This window comes from Lissotriton vulgaris, chromosome 7, assembly GCF_964263255.1.
Source record: "Lissotriton vulgaris chromosome 7, aLisVul1.2, whole genome shotgun sequence".
NCBI classification, from domain to species: Eukaryota; Metazoa; Chordata; class Amphibia; order Caudata; family Salamandridae; genus Lissotriton; species Lissotriton vulgaris.
In genome coordinates this window covers 182,647,223-182,669,747 of record NC_141695.1, presented here as the reverse complement: position 1 = coordinate 182,669,747, position 22,525 = coordinate 182,647,223, and the positions used below count along the sequence as shown (strand labels likewise).

Sequence of the window (22,525 nt, the reverse complement as noted above, 5' to 3'; positions counted from 1 at the left end):
GCTCAAGTTTGAGATGATACTGGGAAGAAAGGGATGCAGTTAGCTAGCCATGCAGCCTGCAGCATATTTCAAGATTTATCAGGCAAATTAATAAGGATCAGCCATGATACAATGTAGTTGGAAGTTAAACCCTAATCTAATTCATTGGTCAAATTTGCCCCATGCACCCAGCAGCTCCCACTGATACCTCTTGGACCAAGTACATCACACATTTTGTACAATGCTAAAATAGGTTTTGACTAATAATATGCATGTTCACTTTGATGCTCATGATGGCTCTTCAACGTTGGCTCTTCAAAGTTCACTCAGGGCTGTATCCTTGCTCCAAAAATCCATATCCTCTTTGTCTGCCCACTCTGTACTGTCAACATCTACTATCCATATCTCTCCGTTTCCTCTCTATGAGTGACTTACATATATACTTACATATAATAAATGCTCTAGGCTTCAATGTGCCTACAGGTGGAACCCAATCTACAGACAAAGCTTGCCCAGTGGAAGTGGGATTGGCCCATAAACAGCATGGTGTCTTTACAATGTGCATCACTTTGGCCTAATTATTTGTAGCCAGGGTGGTGATGCAAAGATGTGGTTAGTTCAAATTGTGTTCCTGTTCATAAAACCTGACTCTCAGCATCAGATGGTTCCAATGGCAACAGTGAATTATTGATGATGCTACCTATGATTAACAAGGCTGAGAAAATGTTGGATTTTAACCTTTATTGGAAGAAATACACTTTAACTCATAATGATATGTTTTAGGTGACACCATGCTGAGAAGTCCGACTTCACAGGCATCCTTGGTAGCACACCCTTTCATGCTATACGTTTTCTCCGGCTTACCTGAAACACAAAGACAGCACACCTCAGTTTCCCATCGTCTAGTGTACTTTGTAAGTTGGTAAAACTGTAGAACTCTCCATAACATGCATTGTTTGACTGGGTGAAATAGTGTGTGAGTATGGAAAGATGTACGTCACTTAAACCTGCATGTTTCATGATTGAACAGAGACTTTTGTTTCTACAAAAAGAAAGCACCAATCAATTTACTTATTTCTGTTCAGTCATGATACTAAGAACTTAATAAGAGAACATAATGTGCCATTGACTGCTCTTGGTGGGAACCTCATACACAGATAGGTAATTTTCTCAGGGCAAAAATAACACATTTCTAGAATGAACACTTTTGCTGCAATAAAGCACTTCAGTATTAATTTATTTTTTCATTGTACTGCATTCTACCTTCTCAAAAACTTTAAGCTGACACATGTTTCACTTGGTATTTGGATTGATTGAATAAGCTTTCTCAAGGCTGGATTGGGCAATAAAACAAGAAAACAAATGTTGAAACAGATGAAGAACCTCCTTACTAAATTAATCTTATCATTTCTTAGGTATGCAGTAAGTATATTAGAGTCCTCATGTGCTTGACTAACAATACATTTTAAGAGCGTAACCTTCCATAGCAATACATTAGTATGGGTACCCAACAGCCTGGACACCGATCTATAAGAATATCAGTGATGTATATTTTAGTGGAGAGTTAGCAGGTGCACTTAGAGGGGTAATAACTTGGTACATGGTTAACCAAGCATAATGTTTTGTAATACCCTAGCTGCTGTGGGTGTTAAGGGTAGACATCACTGAACCATTGTGTGTTGTTCTGACTGCTACCCCCATTGTACATATGGGAGCTCAACTACTTTTTATCTTTTTTAGTTCACGGTAAGAAGAAGGGGAGACCCACTTTGGCTTACCAGGCAATTAAAAATAATAGTAAGAGCATATCACTCCAGTCTACAGATGACTACATGTTTACCATCTCCCCATGCCACAGCTGTTCCTACTGACTACCATATAGCCATTGAAAATGGTGTGAGTGAAGGCATTGTTCTGATTGGATGAATGCGTTGTCAAACTGATTCTTCAATAACATGATCCTTCAAGAGTTCTGATTGGGCATGCTTTCAACCAATTAGAAGATATGTCATTGTAAAGCCAGCGACCTTACCCGTCGGGAATGGTGGAGCCCAACCTCTACTGATCTGTCGTTTCCGGCTTCTCCACAGGATACCGAGTGTATACACGGAAACAAGACCGCTAACGGGTTCGAAGACAACGGGCCCTTTAAGTGGGCGTCGTCATACGAGGGGGAAGCCCCGACCCTCCGTGACGTCGCGGACTCTGGATTGGTTAAAGCAGGGGAAGTCCTGTACACCGGGTGTGGAGACACCGCGAGGAAGAAGGCGGAACCCAAAGAGACGGAGAAGCGAAGTGTGTCGGAAGACGAGACCCGAGGGACCGAAGCAGGAGCCTACGGAGGAGCTGGTGGGGAAGCTGAGCCACGAGGCGAGCCAGGAGGCCAACGTCCCTGCGGACCGCCGTGCCACACTCCCGAGGGAGGAGTGTGGCTGACACAGGTACGGCGGCGTTTTGCAGCTTGGATAGGAAAGCGTAACGCTAGCGTTTAAAGCACAGCTGTGTGTACCTTTTTCCTCACTGCATCCGTCCCTCATACCTATCTCCCTTACCCCTCACCCTACCCTTCCTTTCTGCTACCTCAACCCCTCTTGCACAGCACTGTAGTTACCGTTAGTTACACCGGGTGTAAACCACGCACTCCCTGGGTCCCCCTGGTGCAATCCCTATAGAGGACTGTGACCTAACGGCTTTCCGCCCTGTTGGTCTTCTCTTTTACATGTGGAGAGACTCCTGACGCCCGAAGCAAGAACTTGACTTCCTGGGGAAATACGTATAGACGAGCAGCGCCACGGACTCCAGTACCTTCGCCCGTGAAAGACTAACATTCAGGACACGAAAGACGTTGATTAATAAGCCGATAAGATCTATCAAAATAAAACCTTCCTTAAATCCTATAGTTGGTGTCACGGTCGTCCCTTCACCCACGTCCACACTGGTGTCAGAAGTGGGATCCTCCCCTCCCCAAACGACCATGGCAATGGAGCAAGTGATCCAAACGCTTATTGATGGACAACAAAAATTGGAATGGGCAATAGGCCAACAGATAAATACGGCAGACGCTGACCGGGACTTGTTCAAAATGTCTATGACCCAACAGTTGGACGCCATCCAAAAAGTTGTACAAACTCCCCTCTCAACAACCGCAACAGACAGGAGACCAGTAGGTCCACACCCATCAGGGGTAGCCTTACAAAAATATGTCAATGGGGAAGATCCGAACGCGTTCCTGCTAAATTTTGAACGTGCCGCCAGGGCATGTGGGTGGCCGGAAGAGAAATGGCCTTTCTTTTTGGCGCCCTTACTCTCGGGAGAAGCCCAAACTGCCTATCAGGTGGCGAATCATACAGGAACGTCTTCGTATGCCGACATAAAAGCAGTGATTTTAGATCACCTAGGAATGGATGCGGAGGCATACCGTCTTCGGTTTAGAAAAGAGAAAGGAATACCGGGTGAGAACCCAAAGACCATGTATCTGAGAGTAAAAATGGCGGCTGAGAAATGGCTCAGGCCAGATATCCGGAGTAAAGAAGAGGTCATGAGTAGTATTATACTGGAACAGTTCATGGAAGTCTTACCATACGGAACACAGAGGTGGTTAAGACAACACCCTGGACTAACGGCAGCCCAAGCCATAGAAATGGCAGCCAACTATAAAAGAGCAGCACCCCGGTCTTTTCCCTGGGACAATGAGAAAAACTCCAAGGTCATAACCTCGACGTCCAAACCGGAGAAAAAGAAAACTGTACCGGAACCTATTAAACCTCGGCAGTTCAAGCAAGAAGGTCCCTCTATGAAAGGTCCGCAGTGCTTTGAATGCGGGGAATGGGGCCACATAGCCCGAATGTGCCCCCAACGAAGACCCGCAGAAGAACCCATGGAGGTCGGATATATCCCGAGGGCAGTCATGTACACCTCCGAAATGGGCCCATCCTTTTACGTAAGGGTACGAGTCAACCAGAAGTTAGTGAAAGCCTTGCTTGATTCGGGTTGTCGTCAATCAGTTATTCAGGAGCGACTTCTACACCCAGATCAGATAGGCCAGGAAGGGACTGTCCTTATTAGGTGTGTCCATGGGGATGTCAAACCCTACCCTATGGCAAAAATTACCCTACATCCTATAGGTAGAGATCCCTGTTCAGTAAAGGTGGGGGTAGTAAGGTCTTTACCCGAAGAGTTAATACTAGGAGTGGATAACCCAGACTTCCTATCTTTATTCAAAAGGGAGTTAAAAGATAACACTGCAGAAGCTTATCTGTCAGCAGATCCATGGGTATTAGATAGAGGGTTTAAGTTCGCACAAGTCAATGATCCCTCTCTGTTGAACGCCTGGGAAGCAGCCCATATCTCACAGACCACTTCCTCCAAGAGCTACCCTAGATTCAGGATAGAAAATGATCTGCTCTATAGAGAAAGCAAAGAAGGAGAGGCCACTCAACTGGTAGTGCCCCAGGAGTTCAGGGACCAGATACTATTCTATGCTCATACCCACCTTACTGCTGGGCATAGCGGTAGTGAGAAAACAACACAGAATATTCTACGGCTCTTTTATTGGCCGGGAATATACAAGGAAGCCGACACATATTGCAAACAGTGTGAGGTGTGCCAAAAAAATAATCTAACTCGTCCACCAGCAGTACCTCTACAACCCCTGCCCATCATAGGGAATCCCTGGGATAGGGTAGGAATGGACTTGATTGGTCCACTACCACGTACATCGCGTGGTCATACATATGCTCTGGTTGTGGTTGATTACAACACTAGGTTCCCAGAAGCCTTTGCGCTCAGTACCCCGACTACTAAGAACGTAGCGGACAAGTTGGTAGAACTTTTTTCAAGAGTAGGGTTCCCTCGTGAAATTCTCACGGACCAGGGAACACCCTTTGTATCCCGGATGATGAAAGAGGTGTGCAAAACACTTGACCTCCACCACATCCGAACGTCCGCCTATCATCCACAAACGGACGGCCTCGTGGAGAGGTACAATAGAACCCTAAAAACCACCTTGAAGAAACTACTCACTACCGAAAATAAGGATTGGGACAGAGTACTACCTCTAGCGTTGTACGTAATAAGAGCTCAAGTACAGAGTAGTTTGGGATTTTCACCCTTCGAATTGCTCTATGGCCGCCAACCACGGTCTCTGTTAGAAATCACCAGGGAAGCCTGGGAAAAAGAAGGAGCCGCTGAACAAAGAAATCTGTTGGAATATACACACCAATTAAGATCTCGGTTAGGCAAATTAAGAGATTTGGCATATTCCAACTTAGAGAAAGCTCAAACTGCTCAAAAGCAGTACTATGACAAAGGAAAGAAATGGAGGACCTTAGAAAAAGGGGACTGGGCTCTGGTACTACTACCTTCATCAACCCAAAAGTTCCGGAGTGAGTGGAAAGGTCCCTATAAAGTTGTGGAAACGTATGGACGTACCACATACAGCTTACAAATGTCTCAGAACAGGAGACAAACTTTTCATATCAACCTCCTTAAGAAGTGGATTGGACCATGTCCACGTCCGGCCAACCTAACTCTGCCAGAAGACAAGAGCGGTTCCACCCTGAACCAATTGCCAATAAATACAGAATTGACTGAAGTAGAAAAAGAAGAGCTAAGGTCGACTCTTCTACCCTTCTCCCCGATTTTTTCAGACACCCCTGGGTGCACCCAAATGGCGGAGCATCAGATACGAACAAAAGAAGGTCAGATACGAAAGCAGAGGCCTTATCACATTCCTGCCGCAAAAAGGGCTGACGTAAGAAAAGAGGTACAGGACATGCTTCGTTTGGGGGTGATAAGACCTTCTAAGAGTAATTGGTCCTCACCCATAGTAATGGTCCCTAAACCTGACGGGTCTACCCGATTTTGCATGGACTTCAGGGCCCTGAATGCTGTGTCCTCTTTTGACGCCTTTCCAATACCCCGTGTAGACGAACTAATAGAGAGGATAGGGGATGCCCATTACATTACCACTCTTGACCTGACCAAGGGATATTGGCAGGTGCCACTCAGGGAGGAAGATCGCCACAAAACAGCCTTTGCAACGGAAGATGGGCTATTTGAGTTTACTGTCCTACCATTTGGACTCCATGGAGCCCCCGCTACCTTTCAGCGGTTAATGAACAGGGTACTGGCAAAACACACCTTATACAGTTCGGTGTATCTGGATGATATAGTCATCTTTAGTTCATCATGGAAAGAACATCTGGTACATGTATCCAATATATTAACCGCACTACAGGCAGCAGGACTCCATGTGAATGCAAAAAAATCAAGGGCGGCATTCCCAAAGGTGAAATACCTGGGGTTCATGTTAGGGGAGGGAGTCATAGCACCTCAGGAGGAGAAGATCAAGGCTATAACTAGTACTCCCTTCCCAACCACAAAAAAAGAGTTACGAGCATTCCTTGGACTCATAGGGTACTATAGAAGATTTATCAAGAACTTTGCAGACCTTTCTAGTCCCCTAACGAACCTTTTGCAGAAACACGTCAAAAACGTTCTGCCAAACCCTCCATCGGACGGTGCCATCAAAGCGTTCCAGTCCCTGAAAACTGCCCTTACCACTAGTCCGGTTCTCATCCCACCTAACTTCGAGAAACCCTTTTCACTGGCCACTGATGCCTCTGACACCGGCATAGGAGCTGTGCTATCACAGGAAGGGGATGACGGTGTCGAACATCCCGTGCTCTATGTCAGCAGAAATCTCCATCCAAGGGAACAGAAGTACCCCACGGTGGAAAAGGAGTGCCTCGCCATCAGATCAATCAATCAATCAATCAATCAGTGACACTTATAGAGCGCGCTACATACCCGTAGGGTCTCAAGGCGCTGGGGGGGGAGGGGGGGTGCCGCTACTGCTCGAACAGCCAGGTCTTCAGCTTCTTCCTGAAGGAGAGGTGGTCTTGGGTCAGGCGCAGGTCGGTCGGGAGGGAGTTCCAGGTCTTGGCGGCCAGGTAGGAGAAGGACCTTCCTCCTGTAGTCGCTCTTCGGATGCGGGGGACGGCGGCGAGGGCGTGGTTGGCTGATCGGAGGTGGCGTTTGGGAGCGTAGAAGTTGATCCGGCTGTTGAGGTAGCTCGGGCCTTGGTCGTGTAGGGCTTTGTGTGCGTGGGTGAGGAGGCGGAAGGTGATTCTTTTGTTGACGGGGAGCCAGTGAAGGTCTCTCAGGTGTCCGGTGATGTGGCTGGTTCGTGGGATGTCGAGGATGAGTCTGGCTGAGGCGTTCTGGATCCTCTGGAGTCTCTTCTGGAGCTTGGCGGTGGTACCGGCGTAGAGGGCGTTGCCGTAGTCCAGCCGGCTGGTGACGAGGGCCTGGGTGACGGTCTTCCTGGTCTCGGTGGGGATCCACCGGAAGATCTTCCGTAGCATGCGTAAGATGTTGAAGCACGCCGAGGAGACGTTGTTGACTTGCCTGGTCATGGAGAGGGAGGAGTCCAGGATGAAGCCCAGGTTGCGTGCATGGTCTGTTGGTTTGGGTGCGGTGCCCAGGGCTGGAGGCCACCAGGAGTCGTCCCAGGCGGAGGGGGAAGAGCCCAGGATGAGGACCTCCGTCTTGTCAGAGTTCAGTTTCAGGCGGCTGGTCGTCATCCACTCGGCTACCTCTTTCATCCCTTCGTGCAGGTTGGCTCTGGCGGAGGCGGGGTCGTTGGTCAGGGAGAGGATCAGCTGGGTGTCGTCGGCGTAGGAGATAATGCTGAGGTTGTGTTTGCGTACGATGGCCGCGAGGGGGCTCATGTAGACGTTGAAGAGGGTGGGGCTCAGAGATGATCCTTGAGGGACGCCGCAGATGACTTCGGAGGTTTCTGATTTGTATGGTGGTAGGCGGACTCTCTGTGTCGAGGAAGGAGATGATCCATTCCAGCGCCTTGTCCTGGATTCCGATGTTACTGAGGCGCTGTACTAGGGTGCGGTGGCAGACCGTGTCGAATGCCGCGGAGAGGTCTAGGAGGATGAGGGCCGCTGTTTCTCCATTGTCCATCAGGGCTCGGATGTCATCGGTGGCGGCGATGAGGGCGGTCTCGGTGCTGTGATTGGCTCGGAAGCCGGACTGTGAGGGGTCGAGGGATCCGTTCGTCTCGAGGAAGGCGGCCATCTGCTTGTTGACGGTCTTCTCGATGACTTTGGCTGGAAACGGGAGGAGCGAGATGGGGCGGTAGTTTTTGAGTTCGGTGGGGTCCGCTGTTGGTTTCTTGAGTAAGGCGCTGAGTTCGGCGTGTTTCCAGCTCTCAGGGAAGGTGGCGGTGTCGAATGATGTGTTGATGATGTCTCGCAGGTGGGGCGCGATGACAGCGTCGGCCTTGTTGAAAACGTGGTGAGGGCAGGGGTCGGTCGGTGATCCAGAGTGGATGGAGTTCATCGTGCGGATGGTGTCTTCGGTGCTGATCGGGGTCCAGGCGTGGAGGGTGGTGGTGGGGGGTGATTGTTCGGTCATGGTGTGCGTTGGTTGGTTGTTGAAGCTGTTGTGTATGTCCGTGATCTTGTTGTGGAAGATGGGCCATTTACAAACTGAGGTATTACCTGGAGGGTAAATCTTTCATCTTATACTCCGACCACGCTCCCCTCCAGTGGATGCAACGAAAAATGTCCCAGAACGCTAGGATTCTCCGCTGGTTCCTCTTCCTTCAACCATTTGCCTTCAAGGTTGTGCATCGGAAGGGGGTTGACAATGGGAACGCTGATTTTCTCTCCAGAATGCCCATTCTCCCCGATCGGGAGAAACCAGGGGGGGAGGAATGTAAAGCCAGCGACCTTACCCGTCGGGAATGGTGGAGCCCAACCTCTACTGATCTGTCGTTTCCGGCTTCTCCACAGGATACCGAGTGGGTACACGGAAACGAGACCGCTAACGGGTTCGAAGACAACGGGCCCTTTAAGTGGGCGTCGTCATACGAGGGGAAAGCCCTGACCCTCCGTGACGTCGCGGACTCTGGAATGGTTAAAGCAGGGGAAGTCCTGTACACCGGGTGTGGAGACACCGCGAGGAAGAAGGCGGAACCCAAAGAGACGGAGAAGCGAAGTGTGTCGGAAGACGAGACCCGAGGGACCGAAGCATGAGCCTACGGAGGAGCTGGTGGGGAAGCTGAGCCACGAGGCGAGCCAGGAGGCCAACGTCCCTGCGGACCGCCGTGCCACACTCCCGAGGGAGGAGTGTGGCTGACACAGGTACGGCGGCGTTTTGCAGCTTGGATAGGAAAGCGTAACGCTAGCGTTTAAAGCACAGCTGTGTGTACCTTTTTCCTCACTGCATCCGTCCCTCATACCTATCTCCCTTACCCCTCACCCTACCCTTCCTTTCTGCTACCTCAACCCCTCTTGCACAGCACTGTAGTTACCGTTAGTTACACCGGGTGTAAACCACGCACTCCCTGGGTCCCCCTGGTGCAATCCCTATAGAGGACTGTGACCTAACGGCTTTCCGCCCTGTTGGTCTTCTCTTTTACATGTGGAGAGACTCCTGACCCCCGAAGCAAGAACTCGACTTCCTGGGGAAATACGTATAGACGAGCAGCGCCACGGACTCCAGTACCTTCGCCCGTGAAAGACTAACATTCAGGACACGAAAGACGTTGATTAATAAGCCGATAAGATCTATCAAAATAAAACCTTCCTTAAATCCTATAGTTGGTGTCACGGTCGTCCCTTCACCCACGTCCACAGTCATACAGTTAAGAACATTCTGATCTGGCTACTAGTAGTTTTCTCTGTTTGGGTTCAAAAGCATGTTCTGCCTTTCGCTAGGCTGCTCTTATGGCATATTTTTTGCAGTTTTATACATTGTGATCTTGGTTCACATGGAGGGTTCCACAAGAGAACCAGGCTATGTTACATATATATTTTTGTCTTGTATGGAAGCATAATGTAAAGATCTTGATTGAAGGTATCTAGTTGCAGGATAGGTTAAGAAAAGAAAAGCCAAGTTACTATCAGTGGTGAGGATGTATATGGCCCAGAAACAAAAGCTCTTCAATAACCAACACTTGCTCATTGCCATTAAAGGAAAGGAAGATGGACAGAAATGCGAGGCCCAGAATAAGCACTCTGGCAAAGTTGTAGTTTTTAGAGGAGATAGCAATGATAAGAGCATGAAATAGATTTTTCGGGAGCTTTGTTCTCTGCAGGAATTGAGAAATGTTTCTGATTACTTTACGCATACAGAACCAGGTGGTAAGCTTCTCAATATGTGCCACAAAAGAGTTTGTCACCAAAAATAATGCAAAGAATTATTAGACAAAACTTGCCTGAGGATAATAATTTGGTAGACCCTCAAAACAAATCACCATGCCTATAATCTCCCAGCTGTACAATATAGTCAACTAGATTCTGGAGAGATACAAATACTGCATTGTTATTGAAGGCAGTACATTCATCACAATATCAGACAATTTAGTGGAAATATATGTTTTTATTTCAATTGGCTGTAAGTGCTGTAGTGTTAAACTAGACCAGGTATTTTTTTAATTCATTTATCACAAAACATCACATCTACGATATTCTCCTTCACTTAAATGGTAAACAGCATATGTGTTTGCACCCAAGTGACTTATTATAAATGTGATACAGTGCTCATGAATTTTATACAGAATATGTCATGTACATCAGCATTCCGGTCCAATACTCTACTTTCAAAACCTCCATAACTCACCTCCACCACATCTATAAAAACTGCACAAAACAGTAGACACAATAGGCAACCTCCAAAAACTGAACACACAATAGGTAACCTTCAAAAACTGTACACACTATCGGAAATGTTCTTAGGTGAACTACTTCCATTACTTTCTGCAGTATATTTTCTGTTTTGCATCTCTATAAAACCAAAACAATTGGACATAACATTTCCCTTACACCTATTAACCTTTCCACCTATGCTCAGCCACCCTGTCCTACACTAAGTACTTGGTTGTTTCATCGGACACTATCTCAGTTATTTATGTCTGCTCACACTTCTTGAGCTCCATCGCACCTTTTCAGTCCACAAAACACAGAGGGGCATATTTACAAGAAGATATCGCAACCAGAACAACACTTTTAGCAATGTTCTGGTAGTGATATGCCCTTCTCCATATTTACAAAGTGGCATTGTTTGATCTGGGGGTCTCTAGTTGGCAGAGATAGGTACCTCTGGCCAAATAGGGACCCTTGCGTCTAGTCAGAGTAAGGGGCTACACTCCTAAAACAAACCCTGCTCACCCCCTTGGCAGCTTGGCACGAGCAGACAGGCTTATCTCGGAGGCAGTGTGTAAAGCATTTGTGAACACATACAGTGATACAGTGAAAACACTACAGATGGACATCACACAGGTTGTATTATAAAAATAAGCATTTTTATATAGACTTAACACAAGACCACAAACGACAAAAATCCATAATACTGTACTTTAAAATGGTAGAAATGGCTTAGTTGTCCTTAGATGGTAAATGCAACACTTTACATTCAATGTACCTTTGGATGCGTAACACTATACAAACAAAAGAGTTGCTGGGAAGGTGATGCGTCGGTTCCTTACACCCAAAAATGGTGATGCGTCAGTTCTTCTCCACGTGGGGCGGTGATGAGTCGGTTTCTTACTGGGTTTCTGTGGCGATGCGATCAGCAGCACCGCGATGCAATGCCGATCCGGTGTAATAAAACAAAATGGCGTCTTCTTCTTGATGCGACAACGAAGAGGCGATGCGTGCACGCCCAATGATCATGCGGCGACTCAGTGAATCTTCTGAGACGTGACAGGCCCTGTGACACTCTTCTCTGGTGATGCGAGGTGCTTCGGAGATGCGATGGCGACAGCGGTAGCGGTGGCACTCTTACTAAGTGATGCAACAACAGCAGCTGTGGCGGCGTAACGCTTCTTCTCCGTGAGTCGTGCTTTCTGCTCCTAGCGACACGCAGTCTCTCAGATGGCCCAGCACAACAGCAGGCACTTCAAATTCCCAGCAAGGGAATTCAGGGGAGCTGGTTGGTGAAGTCTGTTATCCCTAAGACTTCAGCAGGAGGCAAGCTCAATCGTCAAGCCCTTGGAGATCCTTTACAAGGTTATGATAGTAGCACAAAGTTCCTTTCTCCTTTCTTTGGCAGTCAAGCAACCACTGCAGGCCAATCCCCCAAACAGCACTCACCTTAGGTATAGTCTCCTCCTTCAGTTTCTCTCTGGTTCCTCTCCTCAGCAAAGGTTCTTCTTGTTTCCCAGAAGTGATCTAAAGTTCTGGGGTTTGGGTCCCCCTTTTTATACACCAAAATCCTTTGTCTCTGAAGGCAGAGAGTGTTTGTACCTAGTCCAAACCAGTTCTTTGCAGTGCTGGAGCACTTTGTTTACAGGACGCCTTCTTTCCTTTGGCCCTGTGGGCCAGGGACATCGGACGCATCACAGGAGGTGGAGCCAGCATTTGTGGAAGGTAGGGACATCCCTATTCAGACCCAGGTGCCACCCCTCCTCTCACTCTATTCAGCCTTGTGCTGACTCACCCTGTCTCCTGGAATCCCACATCCCCTGTCACTCAAACTCCAGACATAGAATACACAACCTAGCAGAGGCAGGCTTGGATAGTTAGGCAAGAAAATAATTACTTTCTAAAAGTGGTATTTTCAAACACAGAATGGTAAAACCATCTTCACTTAAAGATCTATTTTATCACTCTGAGTTCAGACATACTAAACTCAAATTTCCACCATGTTCCCTGGGTCAGTTAGGATTATAACGTGTTATAATCAAACTGCTCACTCTGGCCTATGGGGAATTGTAATAGTGAAAAACAAAAATGGCTGTAATTCACTATAAGGATATGCCACACACAGCAGGGCTTGTCCTACCTTATACTTACAATGCACCCTTCCCTTGGGCCTTCATTAGGGGGTCTGATATGAAGAAAAGGGAAGATTTAGGGACTGGTAAGTGGGTGCACTTACCAAGTCAACATGGCAGTACCAGACTGCACACAGGCTCTGCAGTGGCAGGCCTGAGACACACTTTACACGCTGCTCCATTGGGTGGCACAACCAGTGCTGCAAACCCACCATCAGCATTTGATTTACATGCCCAAGGCACACACGTGAGGATCTGACTGTAAATCAAATAAGCCAATCATGGAGTCACTAATCCATACATTCATTTATCATATGGAGAGCATATGCACTTTAGCACTGATCAGGAGTGGTAAAGTGCCCAGAGTCATACAACCGACATAAACAGTTCAGAGGAAATACAGGAGGAAGAAAAAAAGTTCATGGATACCCATAGAGATTATAGAAAATATTTTTTTATGAGGAACCTAAGTGGCTTACCAGCTAGCACCCACTTGTACCCCTGCATCTAGATTATGGTGATAGATGCATCAATAACACAACTTGTTTAAGACAGCTTTTGTGCTGGCTGAGATTCTGAGGGGCATATTACCAACAAGTAGCGATATTTATTGCTAAATAGGCTTAGCGAAGATTTTTTTATCGTTGCCTATTGCTGGATATGTTAGCGGAGAAAACATGCTATTAGCAACGTTTTTCTCCATTGTGCTAAAATAGCCAGCAATAGCGGCGAAATGCCTGAATATCGCTGAGAATACAGCGATATTCACGCATTAGCGATGAGATGCTCTTAGCCATGTTATCCACCTCCCATTGGATAACATGGCTAAGAACTGGTCTGGGCAGGTGTTAGTATTTGGAGATATTCGCGCTTAGCGCAAATATTTCCAATGCTACGCCTGCCTTGCTAATAGGGGATAGCGACGTCAGTGACTTCTTTCAGTCGCTAACTGGTTGGGTACGCCCACTTTGCATGTCATTAGCGATAAACATCGCTGACATGCAAAGCGGGCCCCAAATCGCTCGCTATCAACTAAAACCTGTCGCAAACATCAGTTAGCGACAGCTTGCTAATAGGGCAATAGAATTATTGCCGCTTAGCGGCCAAAAACTAAATGTTAAGCTAAATCGGCGATAATTGCCTATCGCCCTTCTTGGTAATATGCCCCTGAGTTACCCCAGAGCTCGTGACATTTCTTATGGCCATAGATGACCTGTAGGATTGCCTAGCTTCGGATAACGTAGTATAGGCTGGGTCAGAGTGGGTACAAGAATCTTTGGTTTTCCCCTGCAGATGCTGAGTTCATTTTAAATCTGAGCTAAAAGGCTTTTTGACAAACCTCACTCAAACACTACGTCTTGGAGATCTAGTGGGTGCCAAACAATCCACTTGGTCAATTGTTCTTAAGCCATCCGTGAAACCCACCTGCAAGGAACTTAGTACATTCAAATCAGACATCCACTCATTTAACCTTTTTAAAGTGATCTGACTAAACAAACGTTATGAACTACGAATTAGGCTGATTGGTCTGCAGTTAGTTTCGAAAATTTCACCCCGCCCAAGTGGAAGGCATGGATGCACCGATCACTATAGCACTAAAGAACTGAGAAAAAATAAGGACCCCATGCATCTCTATAAGTCTTGAAAAGATCACCTGGCATCTCATCCAAACCTGGGCCTTTATTTGTTAGAATCCAATCTAATGATTTAGAGATCACAATGTTGGAAATACTGTGGGCTGTTTGCGTCAATTACTCAATGGAATGCTCAGCCATAAAATTACGGAAGGGGTTAATACTTGCCACCCTGGTAACTTGAGTATGAAAGGCAGCCTGGGACAAATCCTAATCAACAGATCCCGAATATAACTGGGAGAAAAGCTCAACTCAAGCAGTAGCAGAAATGTTACTATCCAATGGGGCATGGATGGCAGAGACCTCATTGGGATGATGCACCCAAAAAAAATTATAATACTTGCATTTGATGGCACTTAGAATAGTGTCCCATTTAGAAGGTTCCTAATCTCTTTTATAATCAACAATTGATTTTTGTAGAGTGATCTGTCCATCCAGATGGGGACTCTACACCCAGTTTTGATGGATCGGGAAAGGCAACACCTAGCCACTCAGCAGGTGTAGCAGGGGGCTTCTTTCTTCCTCGAGGGAATGGGCCTACTTTCTATCAAGAATAAGTTCCTTAGTAAGGAGAACATAAGCTTATAAATTTCACTCAGTCTAAACAGGGAGTCTGAGTCATCCAAACTAACAGACACTACCTCAAACACCTTCCCCAATGCTTTTTCTGATTCCATCAGAAAGCTCTACTTGAGCCTATGCCGATTATTGGTTGGATCCAACCTTCTGTCTAGTGCCTCATAAAAAGTATTTAGAAGGGTGTTGCCCAGAGCACCCAATATCAGCCCCAGAGCATTATTATCACTATCGTGCCTGGGGACTACTTCCATGTCTACAAAGTATTTCCACAACCTACTTTCTAATAAGATATAGTCAATAAGGCTGGTGCACTGTGGTCGATGATACATGTGGCTCCCCTCCCGGTCAGAATTGGTCCTCCCATTGCATGACAATTGCTATATGTAAATGTTTTTAGTTATAACAGAGCAGCAGATCTCCTCTTGAAGAGGGGAAGTGTGAGGCCAGGAACACCCCAGGCTTCATCCATATAACTGTTAGGATCTTCTAGCAGGACAGACAAGGGCTCAAATTTCGAATTAAATAGTGTCTGCTGCTATTTTAAAAGAATCTGGAGCCAGAGCAGCCATATATGAACCAATCTGTTCAAGGGAGAGGATGTAGATTTAAAGCTAGAGCGGTCGACCTTGAAACTGTGGAAGCGGGTTTGAGTCTCAGCAAAGATGCTCAACATACTGTGATTCTGGGCAAATCACTTAATCTCCCAGTTCCAACAAAAATGAATGTGTCCATCTATAACAAAACTGGTGCTCATGTAAAGAGCTCTGATACCTTATATCTTCGGGTGTAGTTTGGGCTATATAAAACTAAAAAAAAAAAAAAATGACAGTTATTTGAAGCTCAGCACCAAAATCCCCTTATTATATAAGTAGTATACACTACCTGTAGGAAACGGAAACACACTGTACGTCAGTACTACCCAATGCAAACTCTCTGGTCATGCAGCAAACAGTAGTTTTGATCCAAACTGACAACGCTCCTGAGGGTCTTCCCTTCCCTGTGGGGGCAGCATTCAGGTTAAAATTGACACACCCTGCTAGACGCCTGGGGCAAATAAAAAAGAGGCAGATTTTATGCTGTGTTTGTGTCACAAAAGTCCAACATATTGGCGCCAAATCTTTTTGTCCAATTTTCTTTCCAGTGCTAAACTTGTTTTGCGCTGGAAACAATGTGAACGTTTCTCGAAGCAGCGCATGGCGCTGCTTTGAATTACTTAGTACTATGGGCATTCCTATGCAACCATCGAAGGTTTCTGGCACTAAACCCAATTTCCTAAATAAAGTAGACAGAGTTTGGTATCAGAAAATAGCTCACCCTTCAACCAAGCCATAGGAAGGAGAAATTATTTTTTCTCCTTTATTTTCCGACTTTGCATGTGTACTACATTTTATAGCACACATATAAAGTGGAAGAATGTTTAAAGTTAGTCTAAGCATAATTTTCTTAACTGGAAGGGTATCCTTCCAGTTCAAAACCTATGCTTGACTCACGGAGACACCTTTGCACTATAACGCAAAGGCGTCTCCGTGGTGTATGGCAGCCAATTTCAGGGTATGAGAGTGCCATATTTCAGTAAATGTGGTTCTCTCCTGCTCTCTCCTTCTCACTTAGCACAGAACTTGCGGATGCTGCACTGCGCTGCATGAGGAATTGGTCAAGCTGGCCCAAAGTCTCTTGGAACAGGCAAATGTATCCGTCGAAAAACCCAAATCGGGGGACTCAAGTTTTGACACCAAGCCAGCAACCTTCCAGGTGACTATCTTATAATGGAGGAGCAGAGCAGTTTCGCCCAAAACGTGAGACTCCCAGGCTACATGGGATAAAAGAGGAGGCCCAACATAACTAAGGGAGAGCATGCACACTCCAAATGGAGTAGGGGAAGAACATGTTGGATTAGTGAGGGACGGCTGCACCTTGGTGGGAAGGAATTCAGAGACTAGTAGCCAGAATATCGCTATTGCTGGTAGACAGACCAGGGTGTCATTATAAACTATCCAGGTTAGAGAGATGAAAAAATCTGTTGGAGGTCCAGACTGAAAACCCATCCCCAGTAGCATCCCTGGAGGGCAAGGGCTCGTATTCCACCCTTTTGCTGGGTGACAAATGCTTATAAAAAAACGCCAAGTGGACAAGCTAATGTTGTCTCCCACTAAATGGGCCCTAGAACCACTCTTGACCGCTGAGCCAGACCACAGTTCCTACAATTGATACCAACACAATCCTCTCTAATGTTTTTGGGTGATGGGCCCATCCAAACCTGGGTGATGGGCCCACCCTCCATACCAATAGGATGTCATAATACTCAGGGATTTTGCAATCCATATGATTGATCAAACAGTGACATACCTTATTTTTATAGTACCCATAAGACTCTTCACGGCATGCCTGGGGTGGGGGATCTCCATTTAGAATGACCACATAGAGACAGCAGTTAAGGGGGAGGCTCAGGCAGGACTGAGGCTGAAGGGAGTAGCTTGAATCTGCGATTTAGGCCCTTATCGATGTGCCCTGTACAGGGCACCCAATCCTAAAGTTTGAACCCCTGAACCATCTGCCCCTCTTGCTTCACAAAACACCTCGAACTTGGAAGGACTGGTCAGGGCCTACGCTATCCAGTAACCTTGAGAGGACAACTGAGGAGTGCTATTATCAACAGAGGTAGTCAACTGCAGCTGTGCCAAAAACTGTCAACATGAGGCAACGTTTAAAGAAGAAATCAACAGGCTAACAGTATGTTCACCGTAACAAATCTCATCCAACAAGGGAGAAATACATGCATGCAGAGAAGAAGAACATCTGCCCAAAATGTCAACCCAGTCGATAGGTGGTGGTACCTCAGCAGTAGGTCTAATTGAAGCCTGAGACACTAGCAAGAGGGGGGGTGTTCAGCCTCCTTGCGACCAGTACTATGGTCGCTTGGTGCCCCCGCCCTCCCTCGTTGTATAAGTGAGGATTCTGTTTCTGGAAGTAAACGCTACCTGCATGAGCTTAGTATTTGGAACTTGAAAGTTAGGTCGCTGGTGAAACATTACCAAGATATCTATGATCTCATTGAGAATGAGTCACCTGATATCTTCTGTTTGACTGAGACCTGGCTACAGCAGACTGACACGGCTATTCTTAATTTGGCCTTTCCCTCTGAGTACTCGGTTTACACGCTTAATCGCTCCACTAGAGGTGGGGGAATAGCGCTTGCTGTCAGATCCTGCTACCCCTGTGATTGGAGAGGTCTAAAAATCGCAGGCTGCGAAAGTGCCTCGTTTAAGATCTCCATCACCTCCCATTTCTCCTTTTCTGGCATATTGATTTATTGCCCGCCAGGCAGCGACGTGGCATTCAGGGAGGCACTCCCAGACGCTATTAGTACGCTGGCTGTAGGATGTGCCAATTTCTCTATTCTCGGGGATTTGAATCTCCATTTTGACAATCTGACCGCGCCTGCCGTGAGTAGCACTTTGGTCGATCTTGAGGCCTTTCAACTGTCTCAACTGATCACGTATCCCACACATGTAGGTGGACATACCCTGGACCCCTTCTTCACGAATCTCGCAGAAGCAAGGGTCTCAACCCCTTCCCCCTTTGCCTGGACGGATCATTTCTTGGTGACGATCCAGTGCCCACTGTATGAGCACCCTCTTAAATCAACGGTCCAAGTTGTCCCTAGACGACATTGGAATAAACTAAAACTCGAGGATTTTCATCGCCTTTTGTCTCAGGACCCGCTGGGCCCGTTAGACACTATGGAAACGGGCTATGACCGGTTCTGTGGATGGGTCACCCGGGCCCTTGATTCCCTTATTCCGGTGGCGTTGTGCAAATGCGGATTAAGGGACCCCAGTCCTTGGTATGATGGATCTTTGCGTGCGCTTAAAAGTACGTGTAGACGCGCTGAGAGAAAATGGTGGAAAACTTATGACACCAGTAAAAAAGCCCTGTATCTGGTCACCATCAAATCCTACCATCGCGCTGTCTGCAGAGCTTGTGCGGCATTCTATGCTCTTGAATTCCGCAACAGCACTAATCCATCTAAAACCATCTTTAAAGCTCTCAAAGATCTGGTGGCAAAAAAGGCCTCTGTGAATGAAACTTGTTCCACTTCACATTGCGAAACCTTGGTGGCCTTTTTTCTTGAAAAAGTCCAAGCCATCTATCGAGCCTTTCCCACAGCTATGCCCATGGCGGAGGGCTTCTTAGCCCTCCAGTGCAGGATGTCTTACACTCTCTTCCCTGCCTACCACCCGAAAGCTTCAAGAAACTGGCTCAGCAAGTTAAGTCTGGGTCTCCGGCAGACCCTTTAAGGCCGGCTTTGTTTAGAGACCCCGCATCTCTCGACCTCTTGCCGGTCTGTTCCTTGATTGATATCTCGCTTGCATCTGGTTTGGTTCCCGCCAAGTGGAAACAGGCAGTGGTCATGCCTATTTTGAAGAAGCCGTCTCTGGACTCTAGCAAACCTGAGAACTATCGTCCGATATCGCTTCTTCCGTGGCCAGCAAAATTAGCGGAGGCGCATGTGAACATTGCTCTTTCAGACCATCTCACGCGGGCCAACATCTTGGACGCCACGCAGAACAGATTCTGCCCTCCTCTTCATGGTGGAACACCTGCGCACTGTGCTAGATTCGGGTCAAACGGCGGCGCTTGTTTTATTAGATCTTAGCGCCGCCTTTGACACCGTGTCGCACAGGATTCTTCTGCAGCGCCTGGAGGAAGCTGGCATCGTTGGCCCTACTCTCCAGTGGTTCCGCTCTTTTCTTGCTGACCGATCTTTTTGCGTGGCCGTCCCACCCCATCAGTCTAAATTTTACCCTCTGGATCTTGGGGTCCCTCAGAGATCGTCGCTGAGCCCCACGTTGTTCAATCTTTATGTGAGGCCGCTAGCTGATGTCGTCAAGCAGTGGGGTATGACTATGGTGTCATACGCTGACGACACTCAGCTGGCGGTCACGCTCAGCGGGGATTCTTGTTTGGATGCCCCAAGATTCAAGAATGGACTTCGGGCGGTTGCCAGCTGGATGAACTCCAACTGTCTCCCGTTGAATGCAAAAAAGACAGAAATTTTGATCATCGGCAAGCAAGCGGAACTCTGGGGCGATATGTGGTGGCCTTCAGAGCTTGGTCCCACCCCGACTCGGGTCTCGGAGATAAAAAACCTTGGGTGTGGTTAGATCCTGCCCTTAGCTTTGTCTGCCACACAAAGAGAACTGCTGCTTGCTGTTTCGGTATCCTGCGTGGCTTAAGACCTTTGTTAAAAAATGTTGATGCCTCGACCAGGCAGCTTGTGGTGCAGGCGACGGTGATTTCTCGGCTCGATTATGCCAGCTCCCTCTTGGTAGGGATAAACCAGGCCGAAATCACTCGCCTACAATGTGTGCAAAACGCGGCCACTAGAGCAGTCGTTGGCTTACCCAGGTTCTGCTCCGCTGCTAACACTCTGCGCTCTCTTCATTGGCTGACGATTAAGCAGAGGATTCAATTTAAAGTGCTCTGTTTGTCCCACAAGATCCTCAAGGGCTCTCCTGCCCAGATTCTTCTGAATCTCTTGTCTCCCTATGTTCCGGCCCACCCTCTACATTCGTCGGACCTTGAACTTGCAGTAGTCCCCCGGTTCAAGCGTAGCCGTGCTGGCGGCCGCTCATTTCGAGTACGTGCTGCGGCCCTGTGGAATTCCCTTCCTCTAAAGATTCGTGCCCCTGATGATCTTTTCTCATTTCGTAGGGCCGTTAAGACCTTTTTATTTCCTTAAATCGTTTTATCCTTAGTTTGCCACCTTTTAAGCTGTGTTATGTTGTTACCTTGTCAGGCGCCAGGAAACTCCTTTGCTGAAACAGCTGTGCGCGTAATAAATGCTCATAACATAACATAACATAACATAACATAACATAACATAACTGAAACTGCATTGCAATTTAGCACGCCCCCCCATCCTTCATTTTATGCTTCCTTTTGGAGCTAGGTTCACTGTCACTGATTTGCATAATGTCTGGATTGCAGAAACATGGAGTGGGCTGGGTAGCCATCTGGTCTGTAGCCATATCCACCATTAATCCAGGTGGAATGATGGGACCTGTGGAGAGATGCCTTTCTGTCAGTTATATTTCCTTTGAAACAACATTGACAACACAAATCAAAAAAAGACTCCAGAAGTAAGGATCATGTCCCTTACAATTTTCTTTTTGCCCATTATTCTTTCCCCACTATGCAAGGACCTCAAGAGAATTTAAAGTCGGAGTGAAATGAAGGTGCTAAGCACACAGGACCCGACACCACCTAGAGATAGCAAAGCCAGGGCACTACACTGCAAAAAGCGGAGGGTCAGCAAGCTACAAATGAAAGAAAATTGGCCTGGTCTCTTCTTTCGCTATGATACTCCCCTGCTCCCGGGCCTGCCTTGAACTGGAATGTCTGGGGGAACTAGTCCCACTCCAAACTGGTGCAGTGACAACATGTTTAGCATTATGTCCAACCCCCACTGGCCCATGTCTACATAGTCATGGAAACTTTAAATGAAATTATAGCTAAGGAGTTTCTGGTGGGGGGGATATGATGAGCAGCGTAATCTGGAGGCAGCATCAAATCCCCCTCCTCCGAGACTGCCTTAAACCATGAATGCGCACTTGAATCAAAATAGGCAATTGCGATTCTTTAATTTAGATTTTTAAAGAATCGCAATTCAAGAATCGCAATTGCCTATAAATGTAGGAATCACAAAAAAATTTGGATTTCTAAACATTCCTTAATTGTGGCACACAAATTGCGACTCGCAATAAAGGAATTGCTACCCATGCATTCATATGGGCCTAGAGGCTGATAGGAATCAACAGAAATTGAATGTGCAATTTGCGAGTACCAAATAGGTACCCGCAAATTGTGCATGCAATTTGTAGGGTGCAAGAATGCCAAAAGAACACCCTGTTGCACCCCTGAAATTGCCACGTGACCACATGTTGCACACACATATGCCACAAGGCCATGTGTTTGTGTGTAACATGTAACTTTGAAAAATGCACTTTAGTGAATTTTTCAAAGATTTTGCAAAATACCGTCCAGTGTCATGTGACAGTAATTTGCGACCCCCTAATAGCAAAATCGCAATTTCAATTTGCTTCATGCATGGCATTTAAGGAATCGCAATTTGTGATTCCTTAAATGCAATCGTAAATTAAGAAATCAAAATGTTTGCGATTACTTACATTACGATTTATGCATTTGGGATGATGCATCCCAAATGCAAAAATACCGCCTTTTGTACCGCTTTTGGCCACCATAAGTGTGGCAGGGTATGCTCAGACGTGAGTCCCTTGCTCACTTTGCCACTGGATTCAAGCAAGCCGGGCTGTAGACGGCTGGAATGCCAGAAACCGGTCCTCGGAAGCTTGTTTCCGGTCCAGGGAAGACATGGCTTGGCAGTTCGGGCTGGACTGTTCCCATGAGGCACAGGGTCAGACTGATTTGCATATAGCCATGTCTGAACTGGGGTGGCAGAGTGGGCTAAAGAACGGTGATGGATTAAACCTAGATCTTTTGACTAGGTGTGAGT

At 46.9% G+C, this 22,525-nt stretch overlaps 1 protein-coding gene across 1 annotated transcript in view; it reads right to left on the bottom strand.

Annotated features, from left to right (window-relative positions):
- Positions 1–22,525, bottom strand: part of LOC147701146 (uncharacterized) — a 122,870-nt gene that overhangs the window by 52,557 nt on the left and 47,788 nt on the right. Inside the window, exon 5 of the mRNA XM_086929312.1 lies at positions 718–843. Within this exon, the coding sequence (XP_086785438.1) occupies positions 718–843 (126 nt within the window). The remainder of the gene's footprint in view (positions 1–717; positions 844–22,525) is intronic.